General features: G+C 44.4%; 1 protein-coding gene across 4 annotated transcripts in view; it reads left to right on the plus strand.

Annotated features, from left to right (window-relative positions):
- Positions 1 to 23330, plus strand: part of LOC128704138 (uncharacterized) — a 448075-nt gene that overhangs the window by 306362 nt on the left and 118383 nt on the right. For all 4 annotated transcript variants that reach the window (XR_011393848.1, XR_011393847.1, XM_070099084.1 and 1 more), the window contains exon 3: positions 13891 to 14026. Coding sequence is in view for 2 of the 4 variants with exons in the window: in XM_070099084.1 (XP_069955185.1) it covers positions 13891 to 14026 (136 nt within the window). In the remaining 2 variants the exon portion in view is untranslated. The remainder of the gene's footprint in view (positions 1 to 13890; positions 14027 to 23330) is intronic.

Raw genomic sequence — 23330 nt, forward strand, 5'->3', positions numbered from 1 at the left:
GTCTGAGTGAAGAATAGTGAGAGAGCCTTGCTTGTAGTGTGTGTCTGAGTGAAGAATAGTGAGAGAGCCTTGCTTGTAGTGTGTGTCTGAGTGAAGAATAGTGAGAGAGCCTTGCTTGTAGTGTGTACCTGAGTGAAGAATAGTGAGAGAGCCTTGCTTGTAGTGTGTGTCTGAGTGAAGAATAGTGAGAGAGCCTTGCTTGTAGTGTGTACCTGAGTGAAGAATAGTGAGAGAGCCTTGCTTGTAGTGTGTGTCTGAGTGAAGAATAGTGAGAGAGCCTTGCTTGTAGTGTGTGCCTGAGTGAAGAATAGTGAGAGAGCCTTGCTTGTAGTGTGTACCTGAGTGAAGAATAGTGAGAGAGCCTTGCTTGTAGTGTGTGTCTGAGTGAAGAATAGTGAGAGAGCCTTGCTTGTAGTGTGTACCTGAGTGAAGAATAGTGAGAGAGCCTTGCTTGTAGTGTGTACCTGAGTGAAGAATAGTGAGAGAGCCTTGCTTGTAGTGTGTGCCTGAGTGAAGAATAGTGAGAGAGCCTTGCTTGTAGTGTGTACCTGAGTGAAGAATAGTGAGAGAGCCTTGCTTGTAGTGTGTGTCTGAGTGAAGAATAGTGAGAGAGCCTTGCTTGTAGTGTGTGCCTGAGTGAAGAATAGTGAGAGAGCCTTGCTTGTAGTGTGTGTCTGAGTGAAGAATAGTGAGAGAGCCTTGCTTGTAGTGTGTGTCTGAGTGAAGAATAGTGAGAGAGCCTTGCTTGTAGTGTGTGTCTGAGTGAAGAATAGTGAGAGAGCCTTGCTTGTAGTGTGTACCTGAGTGAAGAATAGTGAGAGAGCCTTGCTTGTAGTGTGTGTCTGAGTGAAGAATAGTGAGAGAGCCTTGCTTGTAGTGTGTACCTGAGTGAAGAATAGTGAGAGAGCCTTGCTTGTAGTGTGTGTCTGAGTGAAGAATAGTGAGAGAGCCTTGCTTGTAGTGTGTGTCTGAGTGAAGAATAGTGAGAGAGCCTTGCTTGTAGTGTGTGCCTGAGTGAAGAATAGTGAGAGAGCCTTGCTTGTAGTGTATGTCTGAGTGAAGAATAGTGAGAGAGCCTTGCTTGTAGTGTGTGTCTGAGTGAAGAATAGTGAGAGAGCCTTGCTTGTAGTGTATGTCTGAGTGAAGAATAGTGAGAGAGCCTTGCTTGTAGTGTGTGTCTGAGTGAAGAATAGTGAGAGAGCCTTGCTTGTAGTGTGTGCCTGAGTGAAGAATAGTGAGAGAGCCTTGCTTGTAGTGTATGTCTGAGTGAAGAATAGTGAGAGAGCCTTGCTTGTAGTGTGTGCCTGAGTGAAGAATAGTGAGAGAGCCTTGCTTGTAGTGTGTGCTTGAGTGAATAGTGAGAGAGCCTTGCTTGTAGTGTATGTCTGAGTGAAGAATAGTGAGAGAGCCTTGCTTGTAGTGTGTGCCTGAGTGAAGAATAGTGAGAGAGCCTTGCTTGTAGTGTATGTCTGAGTGAAGAATAGTGAGAGAGCCTTGCTTGTAGTGTGTGTCTGAGTGAAGAATAGTGAGAGAGCCTTGCTTGTAGTGTGTGCCTGAGTGAAGAATAGTGAGAGAGCCTTGCTTGTAGTGTATGTCTGAGTGAAGAATAGTGAGAGAGCCTTGCTTGTAGTGTGTGCCTGAGTGAAGAATAGTGAGAGAGCCTTGCTTGTAGTGTGTGCTTGAGTGAATAGTGAGAGAGCCTTGCTTGTAGTGTATGTCTGAGTGAAGAATAGTGAGAGAGCCTTGCTTGTAGTGTGTGCCTGAGTGAAGAATAGTGAGAGAGCCTTGCTTGTAGTGTGTGCCTGAGTGAAGAATAGTGAGAGAGCCTTGCTTGTAGTGTATGTCTGAGTGAAGAATAGTGAGAGAGCCTTGCTTGTAGTGTGTGCCTGAGTGAAGAATAGTGAGAGAGCCTTGCTTGTAGTGTGTGCTTGAGTGAATAGTGAGAGAGCCTTGCTTGTAGTGTGTGCCTGAGTGAAGAATAGTGAGAGAGCCTTGCTTGTAGTGTGTGTCTGAGTGAAGAATAGTGAGAGAGCCTTGCTTGTAGTGTGTGCCTGAGTGAAGAATAGTGAGAGAGCCTTGCTTGTAGTGTGTGCTTGAGTGAATAGTGAGAGAGCCTTGCTTGTAGTGTGTGCCTGAGTGAAGAATAGTGAGAGAGCCTTGCTTGTAGTGTGTACCTGAGTGAAGAATAGTGAGAGAGCCTTGCTTGTAGTGTGTACATGAGTGAAGAATAGTGAGAGAGCCTTGCTTGTAGTGTGTACCTGAGTGAAGAATAGTGAGAGAGCCTTGCTTGTAGTGTGTACCTGAGTGAAGAATAGTGAGAGAGCCTTGCTTGTAGTGTGTGCTTGAGTGAATAGTGAGAGAGCCTTGCTTGTAGTGTGTGCCTGAGTGAAGAATAGTGAGAGAGCCTTGCTTGTAGTGTGTGTCTGAGTGAAGAATAGTGAGAGAGCCTTGCTTGTAGTGTGTGTCTGAGTGAAGAATAGTGAGAGAGCCTTGCTTGTAGTGTGTGTCTGAGTGAAGAATAGTGAGAGAGCCTTGCTTGTAGTGTGTGCCTGAGTGAAGAATAGTGAGAGAGCCTTGCTTGTAGTGTGTGCCTGAGTGAAGAATAGTGAGAGAGCCTTGCTTGTAGTGTGTGCTTGAGTGAATAGTGAGAGAGCCTTGCTTGTAGTGTGTGCCTGAGTGAAGAATAGTGAGAGAGCCTTGCTTGTAGTGTGTGCTTGAGTGAATAGTGAGAGAGCCTTGCTTGTAGTGTGTGCCTGAGTGAAGAATAGTGAGAGAGCCTTGCTTGTAGTGTGTACCTGAGTGAAGAATAGTGAGAGAGCCTTGCTTGTAGTGTGTGCTTGAGTGAAGAATAGTGAGAGAGCCTTGCTTGTAGTGTGTGCCTGAGTGAAGAATAGTGAGAGAGCCTTGCTTGTAGTGTGTGCCTGAGTGAAGAATAGTGAGAGAGCCTTGCTTGTAGTGTGTGCTTGAGTGAATAGTGAGAGAGCCTTGCTTGTAGTGTGTGCCTGAGTGAAGAATAGTGAGAGAGCCTTGCTTGTAGTGTGTACCTGAGTGAAGAATAGTGAGAGAGCCTTGCTTGTAGTGTGTGCTTGAGTGAAGAATAGTGAGAGAGCCTTGCTTGTAGTGTGTGCCTGAGTGAAGAATAGTGAGAGAGCCTTGCTTGTAGTGTGTGCCTGAGTGAAGAATAGTGAGAGAGCCTTGCTTGTAGTGTGTGCTTGAGTGAATAGTGAGAGAGCCTTGCTTGTAGTGTGTGCCTGAGTGAAGAATAGTGAGAGAGCCTTGCTTGTAGTGTGTACCTGAGTGAAGAATAGTGAGAGAGCCTTGCTTGTAGTGTGTGCTTGAGTGAAGAATAGTGAGAGAGCCTTGCTTGTAGTGTGTGCTTGAGTGAAGAATAGTGAGAGAGCCTTGCTTGTAGTGTGTACCTGAGTGAAGAATAGTGAGAGAGCCTTGCTTGTAGTGTGTGCTTGAGTGAAGAATAGTGAGAGAGCCTTGCTTTTAGTGTGTACCTGAGTGAAGAATAGTGAGAGAGCCTTGCTTGTAGTGTGTGCTTGAGTGAAGAATAGTGAGAGAGCCTTGCTTGTAGTGTGTGTCTGAGTGAAGAATAGTGAGAGAGCCTTGCTTGTAGTGTGTGCTTGAGTGAAGAATAGTGAGAGAGCCTTGCTTGTAGTGTGTGTCTGAGTGAAGAATAGTGAGAGAGCCTTGCTTGTAGTGTGTGCTTGAGTGAAGAATAGTGAGAGAGCCTTGCTTGTAGTGTGTGCTTGAGTGAAGAATAGTGAGAGAGCCTTGCTTGTAGTGTGTGTCTGAGTGAAGAATAGTGAGAGAGCCTTGCTTGTAGTGTGTGCTTGAGTGAAGAATAGTGAGAGAGCCTTGCTTGTAGTGTGTGCTTGAGTGAAGAATAGTGAGAGAGCCTTGCTTGTAGTGTGTACCTGAGTGAAGAATAGTGAGAGAGCCTTGCTTGTAGTGTGTGCTTGAGTGAAGAATAGTGAGAGAGCCTTGCTTGTAGTGTGTACCTGAGTGAAGAATAGTGAGAGAGCCTTGCTTGTAGTGTGTGCTTGAGTGAAGAATAGTGAGAGAGCCTTGCTTGTAGTGTGTGTCTGAGTGAAGAATAGTGAGAGAGCCTTGCTTGTAGTGTGTGCTTGAGTGAAGAATAGTGAGAGAGCCTTGCTTGTAGTGTGTGTCTGAGTGAAGAATAGTGAGAGAGCCTTGCTTGTAGTGTGTGCTTGAGTGAAGAATAGTGAGAGAGCCTTGCTTGTAGTGTGTGTCTGAGTGAAGAATAGTGAGAGAGCCTTGCTTGTAGTGTGTGCTTGAGTGAAGAATAGTGAGAGAGCCTTGCTTGTAGTGTGTACCTGAGTGAAGAATAGTGAGAGAGCCTTGCTTGTAGTGTGTGCTTGAGTGAAGAATAGTGAGAGAGCCTTGCTTGTAGTGTGTGTCTGAGTGAAGAATAGTGAGAGAGCCTTGCTTGTAGTGTGTGTCTGAGTGAAGAATAGTGAGAGAGCCTTGCTTGTAGTGTGTGTCTGAGTGAAGAATAGTGAGAGAGCCTTGCTTGTAGTGTGTGCTTGAGTGAAGAATAGTGAGAGAGCCTTGCTTGTAGTGTGTGTCTGAGTGAAGAATAGTGAGAGAGCCTTGCTTGTAGTGTGTGCTTGAGTGAAGAATAGTGAGAGAGCCTTGCTTGTAGTGTGTGTCTGAGTGAAGAATAGTGAGAGAGCCTTGCTTGTAGTGTGTGTCTGAGTGAAGAATAGTGAGAGAGCCTTGCTTGTAGTGTGTGTCTGAGTGAAGAATAGTGAGAGAGCCTTGCTTGTAGTGTGTACCTGAGTGAAGAATAGTGAGAGAGCCTTGCTTGTAGTGTGTGTCTGAGTGAAGAATAGTGAGAGAGCCTTGCTTGTAGTGTGTACCTGAGTGAAGAATAGTGAGAGAGCCTTGCTTGTAGTGTGTGTCTGAGTGAAGAATAGTGAGAGAGCCTTGCTTGTAGTGTGTGTCTGAGTGAAGAATAGTGAGAGAGCCTTGCTTGTAGTGTGTGCCTGAGTGAAGAATAGTGAGAGAGCCTTGCTTGTAGTGTATGTCTGAGTGAAGAATAGTGAGAGAGCCTTGCTTGTAGTGTGTGTCTGAGTGAAGAATAGTGAGAGAGCCTTGCTTGTAGTGTATGTCTGAGTGAAGAATAGTGAGAGAGCCTTGCTTGTAGTGTGTGTCTGAGTGAAGAATAGTGAGAGAGCCTTGCTTGTAGTGTGTGCCTGAGTGAAGAATAGTGAGAGAGCCTTGCTTGTAGTGTATGTCTGAGTGAAGAATAGTGAGAGAGCCTTGCTTGTAGTGTGTGCCTGAGTGAAGAATAGTGAGAGAGCCTTGCTTGTAGTGTGTGCTTGAGTGAATAGTGAGAGAGCCTTGCTTGTAGTGTATGTCTGAGTGAAGAATAGTGAGAGAGCCTTGCTTGTAGTGTGTGCCTGAGTGAAGAATAGTGAGAGAGCCTTGCTTGTAGTGTATGTCTGAGTGAAGAATAGTGAGAGAGCCTTGCTTGTAGTGTGTGTCTGAGTGAAGAATAGTGAGAGAGCCTTGCTTGTAGTGTGTGCCTGAGTGAAGAATAGTGAGAGAGCCTTGCTTGTAGTGTATGTCTGAGTGAAGAATAGTGAGAGAGCCTTGCTTGTAGTGTGTGCCTGAGTGAAGAATAGTGAGAGAGCCTTGCTTGTAGTGTGTGCTTGAGTGAATAGTGAGAGAGCCTTGCTTGTAGTGTATGTCTGAGTGAAGAATAGTGAGAGAGCCTTGCTTGTAGTGTGTGCCTGAGTGAAGAATAGTGAGAGAGCCTTGCTTGTAGTGTGTGCCTGAGTGAAGAATAGTGAGAGAGCCTTGCTTGTAGTGTATGTCTGAGTGAAGAATAGTGAGAGAGCCTTGCTTGTAGTGTGTGCCTGAGTGAAGAATAGTGAGAGAGCCTTGCTTGTAGTGTGTGCTTGAGTGAATAGTGAGAGAGCCTTGCTTGTAGTGTGTGCCTGAGTGAAGAATAGTGAGAGAGCCTTGCTTGTAGTGTGTGTCTGAGTGAAGAATAGTGAGAGAGCCTTGCTTGTAGTGTGTGCCTGAGTGAAGAATAGTGAGAGAGCCTTGCTTGTAGTGTGTGCTTGAGTGAATAGTGAGAGAGCCTTGCTTGTAGTGTGTGCCTGAGTGAAGAATAGTGAGAGAGCCTTGCTTGTAGTGTGTACCTGAGTGAAGAATAGTGAGAGAGCCTTGCTTGTAGTGTGTACATGAGTGAAGAATAGTGAGAGAGCCTTGCTTGTAGTGTGTACCTGAGTGAAGAATAGTGAGAGAGCCTTGCTTGTAGTGTGTACCTGAGTGAAGAATAGTGAGAGAGCCTTGCTTGTAGTGTGTGCTTGAGTGAATAGTGAGAGAGCCTTGCTTGTAGTGTGTGCCTGAGTGAAGAATAGTGAGAGAGCCTTGCTTGTAGTGTGTGTCTGAGTGAAGAATAGTGAGAGAGCCTTGCTTGTAGTGTGTGTCTGAGTGAAGAATAGTGAGAGAGCCTTGCTTGTAGTGTGTGTCTGAGTGAAGAATAGTGAGAGAGCCTTGCTTGTAGTGTGTGCCTGAGTGAAGAATAGTGAGAGAGCCTTGCTTGTAGTGTGTGCCTGAGTGAAGAATAGTGAGAGAGCCTTGCTTGTAGTGTGTGCTTGAGTGAATAGTGAGAGAGCCTTGCTTGTAGTGTGTGCCTGAGTGAAGAATAGTGAGAGAGCCTTGCTTGTAGTGTGTGCTTGAGTGAATAGTGAGAGAGCCTTGCTTGTAGTGTGTGCCTGAGTGAAGAATAGTGAGAGAGCCTTGCTTGTAGTGTGTACCTGAGTGAAGAATAGTGAGAGAGCCTTGCTTGTAGTGTGTGCTTGAGTGAAGAATAGTGAGAGAGCCTTGCTTGTAGTGTGTGCCTGAGTGAAGAATAGTGAGAGAGCCTTGCTTGTAGTGTGTGCCTGAGTGAAGAATAGTGAGAGAGCCTTGCTTGTAGTGTGTGCTTGAGTGAATAGTGAGAGAGCCTTGCTTGTAGTGTGTGCCTGAGTGAAGAATAGTGAGAGAGCCTTGCTTGTAGTGTGTACCTGAGTGAAGAATAGTGAGAGAGCCTTGCTTGTAGTGTGTGCTTGAGTGAAGAATAGTGAGAGAGCCTTGCTTGTAGTGTGTGCCTGAGTGAAGAATAGTGAGAGAGCCTTGCTTGTAGTGTGTGCCTGAGTGAAGAATAGTGAGAGAGCCTTGCTTGTAGTGTGTGCTTGAGTGAATAGTGAGAGAGCCTTGCTTGTAGTGTGTGCCTGAGTGAAGAATAGTGAGAGAGCCTTGCTTGTAGTGTGTACCTGAGTGAAGAATAGTGAGAGAGCCTTGCTTGTAGTGTGTGCTTGAGTGAAGAATAGTGAGAGAGCCTTGCTTGTAGTGTGTGCTTGAGTGAAGAATAGTGAGAGAGCCTTGCTTGTAGTGTGTACCTGAGTGAAGAATAGTGAGAGAGCCTTGCTTGTAGTGTGTGCTTGAGTGAAGAATAGTGAGAGAGCCTTGCTTTTAGTGTGTACCTGAGTGAAGAATAGTGAGAGAGCCTTGCTTGTAGTGTGTGCTTGAGTGAAGAATAGTGAGAGAGCCTTGCTTGTAGTGTGTGTCTGAGTGAAGAATAGTGAGAGAGCCTTGCTTGTAGTGTGTGCTTGAGTGAAGAATAGTGAGAGAGCCTTGCTTGTAGTGTGTGTCTGAGTGAAGAATAGTGAGAGAGCCTTGCTTGTAGTGTGTGCTTGAGTGAAGAATAGTGAGAGAGCCTTGCTTGTAGTGTGTGCTTGAGTGAAGAATAGTGAGAGAGCCTTGCTTGTAGTGTGTGTCTGAGTGAAGAATAGTGAGAGAGCCTTGCTTGTAGTGTGTGCTTGAGTGAAGAATAGTGAGAGAGCCTTGCTTGTAGTGTGTGCTTGAGTGAAGAATAGTGAGAGAGCCTTGCTTGTAGTGTGTACCTGAGTGAAGAATAGTGAGAGAGCCTTGCTTGTAGTGTGTGCTTGAGTGAAGAATAGTGAGAGAGCCTTGCTTGTAGTGTGTACCTGAGTGAAGAATAGTGAGAGAGCCTTGCTTGTAGTGTGTGCTTGAGTGAAGAATAGTGAGAGAGCCTTGCTTGTAGTGTGTGTCTGAGTGAAGAATAGTGAGAGAGCCTTGCTTGTAGTGTGTGCTTGAGTGAAGAATAGTGAGAGAGCCTTGCTTGTAGTGTGTGTCTGAGTGAAGAATAGTGAGAGAGCCTTGCTTGTAGTGTGTGCTTGAGTGAAGAATAGTGAGAGAGCCTTGCTTGTAGTGTGTGTCTGAGTGAAGAATAGTGAGAGAGCCTTGCTTGTAGTGTGTGCTTGAGTGAAGAATAGTGAGAGAGCCTTGCTTGTAGTGTGTACCTGAGTGAAGAATAGTGAGAGAGCCTTGCTTGTAGTGTGTGCTTGAGTGAAGAATAGTGAGAGAGCCTTGCTTGTAGTGTGTGTCTGAGTGAAGAATAGTGAGAGAGCCTTGCTTGTAGTGTGTGTCTGAGTGAAGAATAGTGAGAGAGCCTTGCTTGTAGTGTGTGTCTGAGTGAAGAATAGTGAGAGAGCCTTGCTTGTAGTGTGTGCTTGAGTGAAGAATAGTGAGAGAGCCTTGCTTGTAGTGTGTGTCTGAGTGAAGAATAGTGAGAGAGCCTTGCTTGTAGTGTGTGCTTGAGTGAAGAATAGTGAGAGAGCCTTGCTTGTAGTGTGTGTCTGAGTGAAGAATAGTGAGAGAGCCTTGCTTGTAGTGTGTGCTTGAGTGAAGAATAGTGAGAGAGCCTTGCTTGTAGTGTGTACCTGAGTGAAGAATAGTGAGAGAGCCTTGCTTGTAGTGTGTGCTTGAGTGAAGAATAGTGAGAGAGCCTTGCTTGTAGTGTGTCTGAGTGAAGAATAGTGAGAGAGCCTTGCTTGTAGTGTGTGTCTGAGTGAAGAATAGTGAGAGAGCCTTGCTTGTAGTGTGTGCTTGAGTGAATAGTGAGAGAGCCTTGCTTGTAGTGTGTGCCTGAGTGAAGAATAGTGAGAGAGCCTTGCTTGTAGTGTGTGTCTGAGTGAAGAATAGTGAGAGAGCCTTGCTTGTAGTGTGTACCTGAGTGAAGAATAGTGAGAGAGCCTTGCTTGTAGTGTGTGCTTGAGTGAATAGTGAGAGAGCCTTGCTTGTAGTGTGTACCTGAGTGAAGAATAGTGAGAGAGCCTTGCTTGTAGTGTGTGTCTGAGTGAAGAATAGTGAGAGAGCCTTGCTTGTAGTGTGTGCTTGAGTGAATAGTGAGAGAGCCTTGCTTGTAGTGTGTGCCTGAGTGAAGAATAGTGAGAGAGCCTTGCTTGTAGTGTGTGTCTGAGTGAAGAATAGTGAGAGAGCCTTGCTTGTAGTGTGTACCTGAGTGAAGAATAGTGAGAGAGCCTTGCTTGTAGTGTGTGCTTGAGTGAATAGTGAGAGAGCCTTGCTTGTAGTGTGTGCCTGAGTGAAGAATAGTGAGAGAGCCTTGCTTGTAGTGTGTGTCTGAGTGAAGAATAGTGAGAGAGCCTTGCTTGTAGTGTGTGTCTGAGTGAAGAATAGTGAGAGAGCCTTGCTTGTAGTGTGTACCTGAGTGAAGAATAGTGAGAGAGCCTTGCTTGTAGTGTGTGCTTGAGTGAATAGTGAGAGAGCCTTGCTTGTAGTGTGTGCCTGAGTGAAGAATAGTGAGAGAGCCTTGCTTGTAGTGTGTGTCTGAGTGAAGAATAGTGAGAGAGCCTTGCTTGTAGTGTATGTCTGAGTGAAGAATAGTGAGAGAGCCTTGCTTGTAGTGTGTACCTGAGTGAAGAATAGTGAGAGAGCCTTGCTTGTAGTGTGTACCTGAGTGAAGAATAGTGAGAGAGCCTTGCTTGTAGTGTGTACCTGAGTGAAGAATAGTGAGAGAGCCTTGCTTGTAGTGTGTGCTTGAGTGAATAGTGAGAGAGCCTTGCTTGTAGTGTATGTCTGAGTGAAGAATAGTGAGAGAGCCTTGCTTGTAGTGTGTACCTGAGTGAAGAATAGTGAGAGAGCCTTGCTTGTAGTGTGTACCTGAGTGAAGAATAGTGAGAGAGCCTTGCTTGTAGTGTGTACCTGAGTGAAGAATAGTGAGAGAGCCTTGCTTGTAGTGTGTGCTTGAGTGAATAGTGAGAGAGCCTTGCTTGTAGTGTATGTCTGAGTGAAGAATAGTGAGAGAGCCTTGCTTGTAGTGTGTACCTGAGTGAAGAATAGTGAGAGAGCCTTGCTTGTAGTGTGTGCTTGAGTGAAGAATAGTGAGAGAGCCTTGCTTGTAGTGTGTGCCTGAGTGAAGAATAGTGAGAGAGCCTTGCTTGTAGTGTGTGCCTGAGTGAAGAATAGTGAGAGAGCCTTGCTTGTAGTGTGTGCCTGAGTGAAGAATAGTGAGAGAGCCTTGCTTGTAGTGTGTGCTTGAGTGAAGAATAGTGAGAGAGCCTTGCTCGTAGTGTGTGTCTGAGTGAAGAATAGTGAGAGAGCCTTGCTTGTAGTGTGTGTCTGAGTGAAGAATAGTGAGAGAGCCTTGCTTGTAGTGTGTGTCTGAGTGAAGAATAGTGAGAGAGCCTTGCTTGTAGTGTGTGCCTGAGTGAAGAATAGTGAGAGAGCCTTGCTTGTAGTGTATGTCTGAGTGAAGAATAGTGAGAGAGCCTTGCTTGTAGTGTGTACCTGAGTGAAGAATAGTGAGAGAGCCTTGCTTGTAGTGTGTGCTTGAGTGAATAGTGAGAGAGCCTTGCTTGTAGTGTGTGCCTGAGTGAAGAATAGTGAGAGAGCCTTGCTTGTAGTGTGTACCTGAGTGAAGAATAGTGAGAGAGCCTTGCTTGTAGTGTGTGCTTGAGTGAATAGTGAGAGAGCCTTGCTTGTAGTGTGTGCCTGAGTGAAGAATAGTGAGAGAGCCTTGCTTGTAGTGTGTGCCTGAGTGAAGAATAGTGAGAGAGCCTTGCTTGTAGTGTGTGCCTGAGTGAAGAATAGTGAGAGAGCCTTGCTTGTAGTGTGTACCTGAGTGAAGAATAGTGAGAGAGCCTTGCTTGTAGTGTGTGCTTGAGTGAAGAATAGTGAGAGAGCCTTGCTTGTAGTGTGTGCCTGAGTGAAGAATAGTGAGAGAGCCTTGCTTGTAGTGTGTGCCTGAGTGAAGAATAGTGAGAGAGCCTTGCTTGTAGTGTGTGCCTGAGTGAAGAATAGTGAGAGAGCCTTGCTTGTAGTGTGTGCTTGAGTGAAGAATAGTGAGAGAGCCTTGCTCGTAGTGTGTGTCTGAGTGAAGAATAGTGAGAGAGCCTTGCTTGTAGTGTGTGTCTGAGTGAAGAATAGTGAGAGAGCCTTGCTTGTAGTGTGTGTCTGAGTGAAGAATAGTGAGAGAGCCTTGCTTGTAGTGTGTGTCTGAGTGAAGAATAGTGAGAGAGCCTTGCTTGTAGTGTGTACCTGAGTGAAGAATAGTGAGAGAGCCTTGCTTGTAGTGTGTGTCTGAGTGAAGAATAGTGAGAGAGCCTTGCTTGTAGTGTGTGCTTGAGTGAAGAATAGTGAGAGAGCCTTGCTTGTAGTGTGTACCTGAGTGAAGAATAGTGAGAGAGCCTTGCTTGTAGTGTGTGTCTGAGTGAAGAATAGTGAGAGAGCCTTGCTTGTAGTGTGTGTCTGAGTGAAGAATAGTGAGAGAGCCTTGCTTGTAGTGTGTGTCTGAGTGAAGAATAGTGAGAGAGCCTTGCTTGTAGTGTGTACCTGAGTGAAGAATAGTGAGAGAGCCTTGCTTGTAGTGTGTGTCTGAGTGAAGAATAGTGAGAGAGCCTTGCTTGTAGTGTGTGCCTGAGTGAAGAATAGTGAGAGAGCCTTGCTTGTAGTGTGTGTCTGAGTGAAGAATAGTGAGAGAGCCTTGCTTGTAGTGTGTGTCTGAGTGAAGAATAGTGAGAGAGCCTTGCTTGTAGTGTGTGCCTGGGTGAAGAATAGTGAGAGAGCCTTGCTTGTAGTGTGTGCCTGAGTGAAGAATAGTGAGAGAGCCTTGCTTGTAGTGTGTGTCTGAGTGAATAATAGTGAGAGAGCCTTGCTTGTAGTGTGTGCCTGAGTGAAGAATAGTGAGAGAGCCTTGCTTGTAGTGTGTGCCTGAGTGAAGAATAGTGAGAGAGGCTTGCTTGTAGTGTGTGCCTGAGTGAAGAATAGTGAGAGAGCCTTGCTTGTAGTGTGTGTCTGAGTGAAGAATAGTGAGAGAGCCTTGCTTGTAGTGTGTGCTTGAGTGAAGAATAGTGAGAGAGCCTTGCTTGTAGTGTAGTGTGTGCTATGACCCGTGCCATGGCACGGGCCATGTTTCACTCATGGGTCATGTTTGTCATGGGTCATGTTTGTCATGGGTCATGTTTGTCATGGGTCATGTTTGTCATGGGTCATGTTTGTCATGGGTCATGTTTGGCATGGGTCATGTTTATCATGGGTCATGTTTGTCATGGGTCATGTTTATCATGGGTCATGTTTGTCATGGGTCATGTTTGTCATGGGTCATGTTTGTCATGGGTCATGTTTGTCATGGGTCATGTTTGTCATGGGTCATGTTTGTCATGGGTCATGTTTGTCATGGGTCATGTTTGTCATGGGTCATGTTTGTCATGGGTCATGTTTGTCATGGGTCATGTTTGGCATGGGTCATGTTTGTCATGGGTCATGTTTCAGCGAACGAGTCGCAAGTGGCTCTCTCGCTCGTTAGTGGGTCTCAGTTAGACAAGATCCGGAAGACGAAGTAATAATAATGATCCTGTACTACTACTACTACTACTACTACTACTACTAATAATAATAATAATAATAATAATAATAATAATAATAATAATAATAATAATAATAATAATAATTAATATTAATATTTCTACATGATACAACTTATACAGACCATAGCTGACATCAGTGACACACTAAGCCCCTGATTATACAAATCATTTCGGGTAAATTAGGTTAATATTGTCCCCAGGATGCGACCCACAACAGTGGGCTAGCACCCTGGTGCCTACTTACTACTAGGTCAACATGGACAGCAGGTGTCTCAAGGAAATACTTCCCAATATTTCCACCCGTACCGGGGATCGAATCATGGACCTCACTGTGTGAGCTGAGTGCGCTACCAACCGAGCTACGGGACACCTAAAGTGAGGCTTGATAATGTTACACCGGCCGCATGCGCCTGGTTTGACCTCTTCTGCGGCTGGTTTGACCGCATCTGTACTTTAGTTGTATTCTACCGCACCTCTTCCTCCTTCCTCGTAGATTACAGTATTTGTATATGCCTCTCTCTCTCTCTCTCTCTCTCTCTCTCTCTCTCTCTCTCTCTCTCTCTCTCTCTCTCTCTCTCTCTCTCTCTCTCTCTCTCTCTCTCTCTCCCTCTCTCTCTCTCTCTCTCTCTCTCTCTCTCTCTCTCTCTCTCTCTCTCTATATCTCTCTCTCTCTCTCTCTCTCTCTCTCTCTCTCTCTCTCTCTCCCCGTCTTTCCCTCTGTTTCCCCTCTTCCCACTCTATCCTCTTTTTCCTCTCGCCCCTCTCATCTGTCCCCTTTCACCCCTTTTTATCCCCTCTATCCCCACTCTTCTTTTATTACACAGTATTGTGTCTGTATTATGTCTATTATTACACAGTATTGTGTCTATTATTACACAGTAAGGTGTCTATTATTACACAGTATTATGTCTATTATTACACAGTATTGTGTCTATTATTACACAGTAAGGTGTCTATTATTACACAGTATTATGTCTATTTTTACACAGTATTGTGTCTGTATTATGTCTATTATTGCACAGTATTGTGTCTATTATTACACAGTATTGTGTCTGTTATTACCCAGTATTATGTCTGTTATTACATAGTACTGTTTAATATTACACAGAATTGTGGCTATTATTGCACAGTATTGTGGCTTAGTCTTGTAACTAATATTGTTGTTGTGTTGCCGCAGCTGCGGTCCCGCACCGGCGCTGGAGATGGTATCCCGCCGCAAGATACTGGGTCGATCCCAAGATAACCTCAACGTCGACCTGCCCTTCCAGGACGACGAGGAAGATGTCTGGTACAAGGTCGACAAGCTCTTCAAGGTTAGTCTTGTAGTGTAGTGGGTGGAGCAGTAGTACTAGTCGGTGGAGCAGTGGTACTAGTGGGTGGAGCAGTGGTACTAGTGGGTGGAGCAGTGGCACTAGTGTGTGGAGCAGTGGTACTAGTGGGTGGAGCAGTGGCACTAGCGTGTGCAGCAGTGGCACTAGTGGGTGGAACATTGGTACTAGTGGGTGGAGCAGTGGTATTAGTGTGGAGCCGTGGTACTAGTGGGTAGAGCAGTGGTACTAGTGTGTGGAGCAATGGTACTAGTGAGTGGAGCAGTGGTACTAGTGTGTGGAGCAGTGGTACTACACACAAATACATTTTCTTCAATCTTCCGTCATACAGTGTTGTAGTATACATTATACAGTACTCTATCATAGTTTAGTTTTTGTAATCTTTTTATGGTCGACTGATAGCACTGAACTTGAGTTCTTGCTCTTTACTGATGCTGTCATCTCTTGACTCACACGATGACTCTATCAATATACTCACTAGAGAAGCCCAGCGTAGCTACTGAAATAAGGTCAGAGAATGTGGAATTAATGTACAATTTGTATGGATTCCGTCACACATGGAGTTAATTCTTCATGAAAAAGTTGATAAGTTAGCCAGAGGAAGTACCCTGATGGAAAATGTAGCATATAACTTGGGTATATCTGTGTCTGGCATTAGGAATATTATTAGGAGAGAAGTATATCATGACTGAATACCATAGGAATATAGAAGCCAGAATACATCCGTAGTTAGCACATTCACGGAACAACTTTGCAATACGAACAGACTGACTAATGTTGCAGTAGCCAGTCTTAGGCTTGGTTACAGGTACCTCAGGCAGACACAGTTGGTGATCAGACGAAACATAAAGTATGTAGTCAGCCTTAACACTAAATGCTTCATTGTCCACTTATTGAGGAATATAGAGATAAACAGCATAATAACCTATGTGCTATCTCAAGATATCTTATTACTATAAATAACATACCAGATATATTGAACAAATATTCTGAATTTGGTTGAAACGGATAAAGACAGATGTTCGATCTGCACCCAGATGTACTCCTGCTAATCCATTTTTGATCTAGTTCCTAGGCCTTTTGTGTGCCCATATGTTCTGGCACTACCACTCACAGGATGGATATTGAGTGCACAATAAACTAGCAGCTACCGTCCACAGGATGGATATTGAGTGCACAATAAACTAGCAGCTACCGTCCACAGGATGGATATTGAGTGCGCAATAAACTAGCAGCTACCGTCCACAGGATGGATATTGGGTGCACAATAAACTAACAGCTACCGTCCACAGGATGGATATTGAGTGCACAATAAACTAGCAGCTACCGTCCACAGGATGGATATTGAGTGCACAATAAACTAGCAGCTACCGTCCACAGGATGGATATTGAGTGCACAGTAAATTAGTGGTTAGTTCTATGTCAGTATGAAGGTTTCTGTATATATATATATATATATATATATATATATATATATATATATATATATATATATATATATATATATATATATATATATATATATATATATATATATATATGCCTGAAGGTTTGTGTACACGTGTGTACGCGTGCGCGTCTGTGTACATATCGTGAACTTACAGAAAAATACCTACATCTTTATCTTCTTTGTTTAGATGACTTTTAAGTTGGTTATCCGGTTTTACTGTTGGGATCTTGTGGGTAAATATTGTGTTAAGGAGGCATGGGTCCCAAATCTGTCCACTGAAATCACTCCCTACTGAAGCAGACAGTGCAGAATAACTCCAGTGAGAACAATAAGAGATAGCACAATCGACTACAAGAAACCTGTCGGCAGTGATCCCTGGAAGCGACTACAGGAAACCTGTCGGCAGTGATCCCTGGAAGCGACTACAGGAAACCTGTTGGCAGTGATCCCTGGAAGCGACTACAGGAAACCTGTTGGCAGTGATCCCTGGAAGCGACTACAGGAAACCTGTTGGCAGTGATCCCTGGAAGCGACTACAGGAAACCTGTTGGCAGTGATCCCTGGAAGCGACTACAGGAAACCTGTTGGCAGTGATCCCTGGAAGCGACTACAGGAAACCTGTTGGCAGTGATCCCTGGAAGCGACTACAGGAAACCTGTTGGCAGTGATCCCTGGAAGCGACTACAGGAAACCTGTTGGCAGTGATCCCTGGAAGCGAATACAGGAAACCTGTCGGCAGTGATCCCTGGAAGCGACTACAGGAAACCTGTCGGCAGTGATCCCTGGAAGCGACTACAGGAAACCTGTCGGCAGTGACACCTGGAAGCGACTACAGGAAACCTGTCGGCAGTGATCCCTGGAAGCGACTACAGTAAACCTGTCGGCAGTGACACCTGGAAGCGACTACAGGAAACCTGTCGGCAGTGTTCCCTGGAAGCGACTACAGGAAATCTGTTGGTAGTGATCTCTGGAAGCGACTACAGGAAACCTATCGGCAGTGATCCCTGGAAGCGACTACAGGAAACCTGTCGGCAGTGACACCTGGAAGCGACTACAGGAAACCTGTCGGCAGTGATCCCTGGAAGCGACTACAGTAAACCTGTCGGCAGTGACACCTGGAAGCGACTACAGGAAACCTGTCGGCAGTGTTCCCTGGAAGCGACTACAGGAAATCTGTTGGTAGTGATCTCTGGAAGCGACTACAGTAAACCTGTCGGCAGTGACACCTGGAAGCGACTACAGGAAACCTGTCGGCAGTGTTCCCTGGAAGCGACTACAGGAAATCTGTTGGTAGTGATCTCTGGAAGCGACTACAGGAAACCTATCGGCAGTGATCCCTGGAAGCGACTACAGTAAACCTGTCGGCAGTGACACCTGGAAGCGACTACAGGAAACCTGTCGGCAGTGACACCTGGAAGCGACTACGGGAAACCTGTTGGTAGTGATCCCTGGAAGCGACTACGGGAAACCTGTTGGCAGTGACCCCCCGCCAGCCTGGGGGTCACTGCCCCCCAGGCTGATGGGGGATAATGAGGAATATTTTCAACAATGCCTCACCAGAGGCTGAACCTCAAATACCATCATAAAGTGAGTAAAAAAATAGGAAGTATCAGGGAGGGCAAGGGTGACGAGCGGGGTCCCTCACTGTTCAGTATTACATAAGAACAGAGGATCACTGCAGTAAGTTTACTAACCCACACTAGGTAGGTTTTACTCACACCCAATATGTAAACGATCTGCCAGACGAACTTATTCTTAGCGCTTTTTTTTTTTTACGGATGATGTAAAGCTAATGAGGAAAATTGGAACGGAGGAAGATATGAATAGTTTACGGGATGTAAACATGATGTAAACATGGTCAGATATGTTGTACATGTGTGATATATAATACCGACGAGATGAACAATTAGACACACGTTCAACATTTGTCTATCTTAATTGTAGACGTTTCGCCATTCAGTTCTTTTATCAATACAAATTCAGGGACATAATGGGAAGACTGTAGGATAATATACAAAAGATGAGGTAATTAGTCCCTCAGTCTTGTAGTTGGTGAAGAGCACCGTAGTCTTGAAGACTCTTAAGTATAGGTATGAAGATTGGCGCTTATAAGCGCCAATCTTCATGTTTGTACTTATAGTATGCTGCAGCTTTCAGTATGCTGCACCATATTACTGCAAAGTTTGCAACGAGACTAGTTTCTGAATTGAGACTAAAGGCGGTGAACTAACAACCCTGGAGGAGAGAAGAACCAGAGTAAACGTTATCACGACAAGTAGATGAGTGCGAGATGGAAGTGGTTCACCGGTATGGGCCCGGCCCGGGTCTTGTCCATGAGGTGACCCGCCATTAGCTCCCCAGCTGCGGGTGTCGTACGTCTTTCTTGATGACTTGTGCATTAGGGAATTTGAGGTAGAGATTGTTTGACACAACTGGAATGGAACCTACACAAATGCATGAATACCAGGAGTATTAAGAAGTACCTCATCACTGCAACTTAAGTTTTCCAAGAAGAGAATATACCGTCTCACCTGAAGCCCATATTACCCTCATTATTTAAGCAGTATATGCTACGTTGACGAAGAATGAGGGGAGACCTGATCGAAGTGTATAAGTGGAAGATAGGTATTAATAAAGGGGATATTAATAAGGTCTTGAGGATGTCTCTCCAAGAGAGAACCCGCAGTAATAGATTTAAATTAGATAAGTTTAGATTTAGAAAGGACATAGGAAAGTATTGGTTTGGAAATAGGGTAGTTGATGAGTGGAACAGTCTACCTAGTTGGGTTATTGAGGCTGGGACTTTGGGTAGTTTCAAATTTAGGTTGGATAAGTACATGAGTGGGAGGGGTTGGATTTGAGTGGGACTTTCACATCAGAGCTTATTTCTTGGATGGCATTGAAAATTTGGTTGGGCAAATGTTTTGTTAGTGGGATGAATTGTAAAGGACCTGCCTAGTATGGGCCAACAGGCCTCCTGCAGTGTTCCTCCTTTCTTATGTTCTTATGTTGGCAAATTTGAGACAGGTCTTTATTTAAGTTTTGTGCATGTATCTTACACTTTGCTCCTCTTCCCTAAGTAATCCACCACAGCCTCTCCACCAGCCACTCTCTCTCCAACAAAATCCCCCCCTCACTCCTACCACCAACAGTTCAGGGCCCCAACAATAGCGTTATTCTCGCTAGAATCTTTCACACCGTCTTGAAAAGGTCGTCTGTGAGAATGTCTGAAGGCCTTGGGCAGCCCCCGGCAACATTCATGGAGGTGAGAGGAGGGGGTTGATAGGTGTGGTGGTGGTTGTGAGGGGGGGAGGGGATGATGGTTGTGGTGGTGATGTTGGTAGTTGTGGTGGTGGCGTGTCATGAGGGAGGGAGTCAACCACTGATGCAGACACGATCATCTGACTCACACTGCCTTTCTCTCCTGTGTTGTGGCTCTGGTGCCTCCTGTCAGTATATGATGGTGTATATCGTCAGTGTATGATGGTGTATATCGTCAGTATATGATGTATATCGTCAGTATATGATGGTGTATATCGTCAGTATGTGATGATGTATATCGTCAGTATATGATGATGTATATCGTCAGTATGTGATGATGTATATCGTCAGTATATGATGGTGTATATCGTCAGTATATGATGGTGTATATCGTCAGTATATGATGGTGTATATCGTCAGTATATGATGGTGTATATCGTCAGTATATGATGGTGTATATCGTCAGTATGTGATGATGTATATCGTCAATATATGATGGTGTATATCGTCAGTATATGATGGTGTATATCGTCAGTATGTGATGATGTATATCGTCAGTATATGATGGTGTATATCGTCAGTATATGATGGTGTATATCGTCAGTATATGATGGTGTATATCGTCAATATATGATGGTGTATATCGTCAGTATGTGATGATGTATATCGTCAATATATGATGGGGTATATCGTCAGTATATGATGGGGTATATCGTCAGTATATTACTGTATATCATCATTGTGTTAATGACGGACTCATGTTTAACATTTACCTTAATTCACTTCTGAATTAAGACTGAAAAAGAGCCCCACAGAGTGTGGCGTATACGCCCCTCTGTCCCTCACTACCAACACATAACGGGATCAAAACAAGTTCAGACGACGCGCATGCGCCCTCCTAGATTATTATTATTATTATTATTATTATTATTATTATTATTATTAACGATATTATTATTATTATTATTAACGATATTATTATTATTATTATTATTATTATTATTATTATTAACGATATTATTATTATTATTATTATTATTAACGATATTATTATTATTATTATTAACGATATTATTATTATTATTATTATTATTATTATTATTATTATTATTATTATTATTAACGATATTATTATTATTATTATATATTTCCAGGTAAAAATTCCTTAATATTTCTTCATTATCCATACAGTGAACCTCCCTTTATAAAATATAACTACCATACTTAACTACCATAGCTGTATTGCTTTCCATTATGGTTGTGTATTGGTTAGTGGGTCAGGTTTAAAACCTGTCGACTGCTCAAGGTTTATTAAAGCTGTATATCAACTGTCCACCACCTGTCAAGAATACTTTAATACCTAAAATAGATTAATCAAGGGAGAGGTTTCTTGACGCTGGTGTGGGGCTCTTGATCTAGGGAATTGGATCTGTGCTCCAGTTCCCTGAATTGAGCCTGAATACCTTCCGTCTCCCCCCCCCCTCCACAGACGCTGTATAGTCCCTACGGGTTTAGCGCTCCCCATAAGAATAACAGTAACAATAATAATAATAAAGGAATAATAACCTAAAATTAAGATAAGAGTCAACTGTCAGTTTATATACGCTGACTGACGGATATACACATTTCTCGGTGTATATACATGCTGAGATGACACACTTCTTGGTATATATTTTCAGAGATAACAGGTCTCTTTGGGTATATACCTTTGGTGTGTGTTCTACAAGGATTCCAGGATTAGGATCCGTTCTGGAAAAGCGTTGGATAGCACCTCTGAGCTCAAGGATAACCTCTCGTAGCCTTGATGGAGCTGGAATTCACAATGGATCTTGTGTGCGGGGTTAAAAGACCTGTTTTACCAGGATTTATATTTCGTGGTGGTTGGTGGGGAGGAGGGGAGTGACGTGTGTGTGTGTGTGTGTGTGTGTGTGTGTGTGTGTGTGTGTGTGTGGTTACAAATTTGAGCCCACGGTGGGGTCGAATCTCGGTTCTCGTGCAGAACTGTCACTTCGTAACTTCCTAGGTCTTAGCATACCTGCTCTTGAAGCTGTGTATGGTGTTTGAAGCACTTCCTGACATTCTGTACATGTCTTCTTATTTCTGAACTTAGTATGTGTTTCTCGTTTCCCTGATCCTAGCATGTATCTGCGTTTCGCTGATCCTAGCATGTATCTGCGTTTCGCTGATTCTAGCATGTATCTGCGTTTCGCTGATCCTAGCATGTATCTGCGTTTCGCTGATCCTAGCATGTATCTGCGTTTCGCTGATCCTAGCATGTATCTGCGTTTCGCTGATCCTAGCATGTATCTGCGTTTCGCTGATCCTAGCATGTATCTGCGTTTCGCTGATCCTAGCATGTATCTGCGTTTCGCTGATCCTAGCATGTATCTGCGTTTCGCTGATCCTAGCATGTATCTGCGTTTCGCTGATCCTAGCATGTATCTGCGTGTCGCTGATCCTAGCATGTATCTGCGTGTCGCTGATCCTAGCATGTATCTGCGTTTCGCTGATCCTAGCATGTATCTGCGTTTCGCTGATCCTAGCATGTATCTGCGTTTCGCTGATCCTAGCATGTATCTGCGTTTCGCTGATCCTAGCATGTATCTGCGTGTCGCTGATCCTAGCATGTATCTGCGTGTCGCTGATCCTAGCATGTATCTGCGTTTCGCTGATCCTAGCATGTATCTGCGTTTCGCTGATCCTAGCATGTATCTGCGTTTCGCTGATCCTAGCATGTATCTGCGTTTCGCTGATCCTAGTATGTCATACATACATCTGCCATGTCAGTTCCTATATATATTGTGGGAAGGTGAATCCTGTGTGCTTGAGGATGTTATCCTTGCCAGGTGGTCAGGTTCAGTTCCTTCGGTCTCTAATAGGGTGTTCCTAGGACCTAATGTTCTACTCTAGTTGCAAACCTTTAGAGCTTTTAGAGTTGCTACAGGTGCTTGATCAGGTGGGAGCTCTATGCTGCCTCTGAGAGCTCTATTATAGACTATAAAATCGTCATTTTGTTTGGAGTGAAATCTTTCTGCATGCGTGTTTTGTCTGGAGACGTATACGCACCTAGTCGCGTGTGCAAGTGTCGAGTCACGGCTCTTGGTCTCACCTCATGACTACTACTGATTCCTGATATCCAGAGTTCGATCATACTCTTGAAATTGTGTATTATGTCGAGCTACAGAAACGCTTCACCTGCTTTATTCTACAGTAACTGGAAATAAAACATTTGCTTATAACGTCCCCGTTGCTCATCTGCAGCTTCAGTTGTCTAGTGTGTGTAGTGGCTCGCTCTCCTTGCATCTCTCACCCCTAGCTAACCTGTTTCATGGAGAATTATCAAGGCTGAGGCACTGAACACCTATCAAGGCTTGGGAGACTGCAGACCTATCAAGACTGAGGGACTGAACGCCTTCTGTCAAGACTGAGGGACTGAACATCTATCAAGACTGAGGGACTGAACACGTTACTATTACCTCCCCACTTCACACACTCCAGTATATATTCTCAGTACTGGCTTTGAAAACCTCCGGCTGGCGAAACGTCTCCTCCTTTACTTTTGGTAAAGTCTTTGTTTTTCTTTACTTTTATTTAAGAAGTATCTTTCTTCTCCTCTTATGTTTCATAGTTATTTCTAACTCTTCAACTCTCTTCTCTAGTGTCTTTGTTCTGTGTTCCTTGTTCTGTGTGTTCCTTGTTCTGTGTTCCTTGTTCTGTGTGTTTCTTGTTCTGTGTGTTCCTTGTTCTGTGTGTTCCTTGTTCTGTGTTCCTTGTTCTGTGTGTTTCTTGTTCTGTGTGTTCCTTGTTCTGTGTGTTCCTTGTTCTGTGTTCCTTGTTCTGTGTTTCTTGTTCTGTGTTCCTTGTTCTGTGTTCCTTGTTCTCTGTGTTCCTTGTTCTGCGTGTTCCTTGTTCTGCGTGTTCCTTGTTCTGTTTCTTGTTCTGTGTTCCTTGTTCTGTGTTCCTTGTTCTCTGTGTTCCTTGTTCTGCGTGTTCCTTGTTCTGCGTGTTCCTTGTTCTGCGTGTTCCTTGTTCTGCGTGTTCCTTGTTCTGTGTTCCTTGTTCTGTGTGTTCCTTGTTCTGTGTTCCTTGTTCTGTGTGTTTCTTGTTCTGTGTTCCTTGTTCTGTGTTCCTTGTTCTCTGTGTTCCTTGTTCTGTGTGTTCCTTGTTCTGCGTGTTCCTTGTTCTGTGTTCCTTGTTCTGTGTGTTCCTTGTTCTCTGTGTTCCTTGTTCTGTGTGTTCCTTGTTCTGCGTGTTCCTTGTTCTGCGTGTTCCTTGTTCTGCGTGTTCCTTGTTCTGCGTGTTCCTTGTTCTGCGTGTTCCTTGTTCTGCGTGTTCCTTGTTCTGCGTGTTCCTTGTTCTGCGTGTTCCTTGTTCTGCGTGTTCCTTGTTCTGCGTGTTCCTTGTTCTGCGTGTTCCTTGTTCTGCGTGTTCCTTGTTCTGCGTGTTCCTTGTTCTGCGTGTTCCTTGCCCTGTTAGTCTGTCTCTCAACGCTTCGTTGTGAGGGTTCTTTATATTCTCTTTATTCTTCTCTGATAAGACTCTGCGGCTTCTTTAAATATCTTAGTCCTTTGTTATCGT

This window comes from Cherax quadricarinatus, chromosome 66 (assembly GCF_038502225.1).
Source record: "Cherax quadricarinatus isolate ZL_2023a chromosome 66, ASM3850222v1, whole genome shotgun sequence".
Classification (NCBI taxonomy): Eukaryota; Metazoa; Arthropoda; class Malacostraca; order Decapoda; family Parastacidae; genus Cherax; species Cherax quadricarinatus.